This window comes from Triticum urartu, chromosome 1, assembly GCF_003073215.2.
Source record: "Triticum urartu cultivar G1812 chromosome 1, Tu2.1, whole genome shotgun sequence".
NCBI classification, from domain to species: domain Eukaryota; kingdom Viridiplantae; phylum Streptophyta; class Magnoliopsida; order Poales; family Poaceae; genus Triticum; species Triticum urartu.
The window spans coordinates 80,800,773-80,806,362 of NC_053022.1; the positions used below are offsets into that span (position 1 = coordinate 80,800,773).

At 42.6% G+C, this 5,590-nt stretch overlaps 1 protein-coding gene across 2 annotated transcripts; it reads left to right on the forward strand.

Moving 5' to 3' along the window:
• Positions 1-1,169: 1,169 nt before the first annotated feature.
• LOC125549236 lies at positions 1,170-5,225 on the forward strand. 2 transcript variants are annotated; one of them, XM_048712704.1, is made up of 8 exons: positions 1,170-1,363; positions 1,493-1,610; positions 2,307-2,494; positions 2,575-2,746; positions 3,285-3,487; positions 3,800-3,922; positions 3,998-4,101; positions 4,882-5,225. In XM_048712704.1, the coding sequence occupies exons 1-8, from the start codon at positions 1,282-1,284 to the stop codon at positions 5,008-5,010; spliced, it is 1,119 nt and encodes a 372-aa protein (XP_048568661.1). In that variant the 5' UTR covers positions 1,170-1,281; the 3' UTR covers positions 5,011-5,225. The 2 variants fall into 2 exon arrangements, with proteins under 2 accessions (XP_048568661.1, XP_048568656.1); XM_048712699.1 differs by having other exon boundaries at positions 1,172-1,363; positions 1,472-1,610.
• Positions 5,226-5,590: the final 365 nt, after the last annotated feature.

A 5,590-nucleotide genomic window follows, 5' to 3' on the forward strand; every position in this document is an offset into this window, starting at 1 on the left:
CATAGGTGGTGGGCGATAATCATTCACTTTCAAGGGAGCTACAAAGAACCAGTTTAAACCTCGGCAAGTGATAAGATGACGTTGAAGATCGGTGCCGATTAGGATGCAACCAAGTTTAAAGACCGGTTCGGGGGCTACTGGTGGTGTAACGGCTCAGGGATGCCTCACCTCTTTGGTTGTCGCCCCAAGTAGGCCGACCCAAGGTTCCTTAGGTCCGTTTCCGCCCCCACGCCATCATGCTAGCCCATGGGCTCTAGAGAAGGAAGACTGGAGGCTTTGTTGTTCCAGACGAGGAAGCCGAGACGGTAAAGGACTCACCTCCATCAACGTAGCTCACTAGGTTCATGTAACCCTAGAGGGCGGTATCTTATATAAGACAGGGTCAAACTAGTCGATAGAAAGAACATTATAAGTTAGAATATCTCCGTACTTTGTACACCCCCACTGCAATATACAACACGAGCGGGAATAGTGTTTTACCTCATAAGGAGGGCATAAACATGGATAAGTGGTTGCTGGCTGCTCCTCTCAATCAGTTTGGTGGCTCCTCCATGATCCTTCGGAGTGAAGAATTCTTACCTTACTAGACGGTGGTGGGCGTGAAGGAGTCTCGACCTGCAAAGGGCTGAACACCTTGTGGGCAACGATGGAGGCGGGTGTGCACGAGTCGTGGCGAAGGGCACCATCCTTGGCCCGTTCATGCAGGAGGTCTGTCAAAGCCCGCATCCTCCGGCGGTGACTATGAGGTAGAGGTGGTATGCTGAAGGCTGCCGGCGACCCTGGGTAAGCAGGCTTTGTAGTACTCAGACGACACCGAAAAGCGGTCACAATGCCGGTAAGAGTGGGTGTTGGTGGATGCGACGGCGGTGGTCCGGTCGATGGAAGCGGCGATGGTGGAGAGGCCGAAATTGGATGAGGGTGACGAGGACAACAAGGTCAGGTGTGGAAGGGGGTAATGACCGTTGTGTCATAGATGAGCCAGGGGAGGACAAAGAAAGGAAGTCGTGGGCTTTCGCTCGGTGTCGATGAGTCCCTTTATGTCGGCGCGTTGGACAGTATTTTTTGTCTATGCAAATTCAAATGGACACAATAAAATGAATGGATAAGTTGGAGTCGGCCTAATAGCAAAATAAAATCGGCGGACCCCCTGCTTGCATCGTCAAAATATCTCGATCGGAATACTAACGCCGTGACCGCTTTACTCTGCCCCGCCATCTCCCCGTTATTCTCCACCCCCAAACCCGCCGAAACCCCAAATCGCGCGACCTCTTCAAGAAATCCATGGGTGGCGGCAGCGGCGACCTCAGCCCCACCGGCATCCCCGCCTCCCCTTCTTCGTCCTCATCGGAGTCCCTTCCTCGAGGTGATTCGCTCTGCCAGTAACCGATTGATCCCAATTTCTATCTGGTAGTACGATCGGTTCTGTTTCTTGACCTTTTTGGGCATGGACCGCTTAATTATGTGGTGACAGAGTTTGCCGATTATGTGCCGGTCTCTGACGGCGACTCCGAAGGGGGCTGCATCTGCGACGACCCCGAGGTGGAAGCCCTTCTCTACGGCAGCCAATTTCAGCACCGGTCGCTGCGGGAGGGGAAAGACCTCATCAGGAGGTAGCGTAGCCCTTTTAATTTGTTTGTTTATCCCTTGTGCTCTGCTCCTGTGATATTTACATCTACGCTGAAGGGTTAGTGGTTGTTGAAAATAGGCCCCGGTCTCTGTGTTAAGAACTTATAAGATGCTACTATTGTTTGAAAATGCCGAGTGCTACTGCTAGAACATGTAGTTTGACGCGCCACATGCATGATTCTCTAAAAGGGATGCTGGAAAGTGGTGTCATGTCTCTGGTTTTGGAATGAACGTATGTTGATGTGTATTCGCTTTACACATGGTCATCACTGAAGTCTGCGTTATGGGACAGCAATGTTTCAGTCCCACCTTGGGGTTGATTTAGACTAATTTGTCCTCTTAAATTGGGTTACCATTTTGAACCTCAGGTTACAAAACTTACGTTTCATAAACCCGTAAGTTGAAATGGTCAGTATCTATCTTAAAAAACTAGTGTGGTGTTATTTATGGTGTATTTCCTAATACAGCATTGCTACGTATTATGTATCTACTCCAATGAGTTCTTTGGTCTGAGTGAGTTCATAGGCGGTTATGTAAACAAACATGGAGAGAGAAAAATTCTACTGTATAAATATTTTTCATGACATGACACTGAAGTAGCAAAGCTAGTTAAAAAATCTTGTAGATAAAGATCATAGAGAGGTCAGCATGTTCGTTCAGTAATTTCAATCTATGAGCAGGTATAAGCCTGGGTATTGGATTGAAGGAGTTGGCGACACAAAAGCTGGGGATTATTTGTTGCCTGATACCACCACATTGTTATTGGTGGGTCCCAGAGGTGCTGGGAAAAGTACACTTGTGAACCGAATTACACGGGTCTTTGACAAAGATGACGATCCGTTTGCACCAGAGCGGGCACAGGTTTCCTGTAAGTCTTATCAATTTTGGGTGCAGTATTTCGATATGTGCGAGTGCAGCTGATTTTCCTACTGCTGTTTACATTGCTAGATAATTCCAAATCAAATGGTACAAGCTTCATCCGGGAGTATAAAATCCCAAGAAATTCAAACGGTATATGTATTTGTGATACAAGGAGCTTGTCCAGAAACCCAGAAAAGGATTTCAAAATGCTGCAACGTTGGATGATGAAGGGAATTAGCCATGGGGAAATGGTGACATGGTAAGACGTGATCCTTAATTCAATTATATATTGTCTTGTAGGTGTTCTGTGCATTAGGCTTTTCATTTCGGAGAAATTTGTTGTCATCCAACACTTGTGATTTTCTCGCAAAAAATAATCTTACACTTGTAATTATGGGTATGAGTATTCCAGGTCTTTTAATTCTTCACACCAAAAGATACATTATCAAGTGGATCTTTGTGTCAGTCAAAATATCTGTGATTGTCAACATTTCGCCGTTCAAGATCTGTACAGAATTTGATGTCACAATATGTTTTAGTATCTTAAAGGGAACACATGGAGAATTATTTGAAATGTTTCCTGCAAATTATTTCTTGTGCTTCCTGCAAGTACTATCCTTCAGAACATGCATAGAGAGGTGTCCAGTTTATTCTTATGTTTCAACATTGTTTTGTCATTTCCTTTTTCGTTTTTCATAAATCTTATTTAGTCTTAAACGAAGCAATATACAACATATGAAAACTAACTACTCGACATTGCACTAGCTAACCTTTTTCATAACACTTTTTTTTGACAGGGATACTGATGATGACACTAAGATTAAGAACCTCAAATCAATGGGGAGGCAATACAGTTTTTTGCCTTGCAAAACCAGGAAGGTCAACTTTGTGATATTTGTGGTTGATGGTGTTTCTATATTAAGATCAATTGGAAGTGATAAGAAAGGATATATGGATATGCTCCGCGGGACATTTATGAATCCATTCTTGTCTTTTGGAGGTATGGGCAGCTATGATGCTTATAGTTTTATGTAGTTCCTTAATGTGCTAAATGTGTAATAAATATATGCATGTACAAATGAACACATATGTATTTTTTACTAATATTCCTTTGAATAGTTTGAAACATATTTTCTTTCAGGAGGTTTGTATACAGATTTGTGATTTATGTAATGTATATTTGTTGTATAGAATTATTGCCTTTTTATTCTCAGCGTTCTCATTGAACAATGTGTTTCATTAATTAACCAGTATGATAAATTTATATTTGGTACTGTCAGCATCAGAGTGATTTTAACAAATGTGATTGCAGATGACAAGCCTGCTGTTGTGGTTACTCACGGGGATAGACTATCGTTTCAACAGCGTTCCCAAGTTCAGAATGAGTTAGCAGAGACACTTGCCATTCCACCCCAACAAATTTTTGATATACCAGGTATTGCACAGTTGCTTTTGCCACGTTCTCAATATGATGCATAACTAAGAAATACACCTTATATCTTCTACACAGGTTCTGATGACTATGAAACTGATATAGCTGTGTTGGATATGTTGCGTTACTGTATCCAACATGCTGAGCAGAACTTCTCTATGAAACTGAAGAATCTTGTAGAGGTTTGATTTCTTCCCCCTGATATATCATTCATCATACTGTATATGAAGTTCATATGTACATTGCAAACTAAATTGATTTTTCGTACAAGTCATACTCATGCAAGTGAAGACCCATTTGACTTAATTTTTACTGGGTTACGGGGTAGAAGTGCAGGTAAACAGTAAGAGTAACAGTTGTAACCTTCATAGGTAGGCCCCAATTTTCTGCCAATCAAGGAAAATTGCTGGACCTGCTCTCGTTCAATCTTTACCTTTTTCCTGGTTGGCTATTAAGATTTATATGGATGTTACAAAGTACAAACTGCCTTAATTTATGGTGAGAAAGCACTCCCGTCCGGCTTTTACGTAGTACTAGTAGAGGTTTTATGTGATCTCTCTTATTTATGAACCCACACATATTTATGGGGCAATCAAAAATGGCGCTCAGAAAAATACAAATTGGAATCTTTTGGCAGAACAAGTTTCAGGTCTCTAGTTAAGCTCTAGGGGTCAAGCGAAAACTTGGTTGGGCAAGCACTCATCAGAACTGCCACACTGAAGGTTTGACCTAAGCTCCAGAAGTTGGCTGGCCCGCCTCTGGGTTGTCATTAACAACAAATGAACACAGAAATGACATTAGATATACACTCCTGAATACCCCCTCTATTAAAATATAAGACGATTTTTTGACACTATCATAGTGTCAAGACTGAATGTGAAAGAAAGGAAAAAATTGCAGTTGCTTATCTTCGTTTGAACATTTCTTTAGTGGGTACTTACTTGAAACCTCATGTTTGGCAGATGCATGGGCGCGAAACCCTCGCAGAGATGATGGCGCGGTTGATGGGACTAGATGCAGTCATGGATGCCACCATTGTTTTCCTATGCGCCGTAGCCCTTCTACTTCGTGTATCAGATAACTTACTGTAGTGGTAGTTGGTGTTTTGCTATTGTGGATTGTAAATAAAGCTGTGTGATCAAAAGGAGTGCTCCAGAGTAGCATATATCACTCATGATATGTGACACACTTTCTTGCCACTATCGAAGAAGACGGTGTCACTTCACCGTATACGATATGTACTGTCTGAACACATATATATGCAAGAAGCTTTGCACTGCAGTGCATAGTACTATAGTTTCTGAAATCTGCCCACGGAGGGTACTTGGGCAAAGGCATCAATGGCATGGTTGAAGAACATAGATGATGTGCTAATCGAAGATTTTGAAGTGGCAGTGCAAACCTTTGATTTAATTGTTTGTTGCTTCCATTCTTCTCCTTTATTTTTGTTGCACTTGTTGCAATAGAAACTTGCACATCATTCTTGTTTTGACTGCTTCCCTTGGTTATTCATGCCATGTTCCTCTTTTTCAGCCCTTGTGCACGTTACAACGTGTTTGGTTGGGGATAATTAGAGCCAGGGAATGGGAATGAGAGAAGTGCATATTACACCCCTCAACTCTAGCACTAGTCTAATATACAACCTCCAACTCCAAAACCGTCTAACCTGCA

What these genes read in the sequence shown, in the direction of transcription:
- LOC125549236 (XM_048712699.1), top strand. Translation starts at nt 1,282, where the DNA reads ATGGGTGGCGGCAGCGGCGACCTCAGCCCCACCGGCATCCCCGCCTCC. An exon ending in ATCGGAGTCCCTTCCTCGAG is followed by an intron (nt 1,364 to 1,471) that starts GTGATTCGCTCT and finishes ATGTGGTGACAG; the next exon opens with AGTTTGCCGATTATGTGCCG. An exon ending in GGGAAAGACCTCATCAGGAG is followed by an intron (nt 1,611 to 2,306) that starts GTAGCGTAGCCC and finishes ATCTATGAGCAG; the next exon opens with GTATAAGCCTGGGTATTGGA.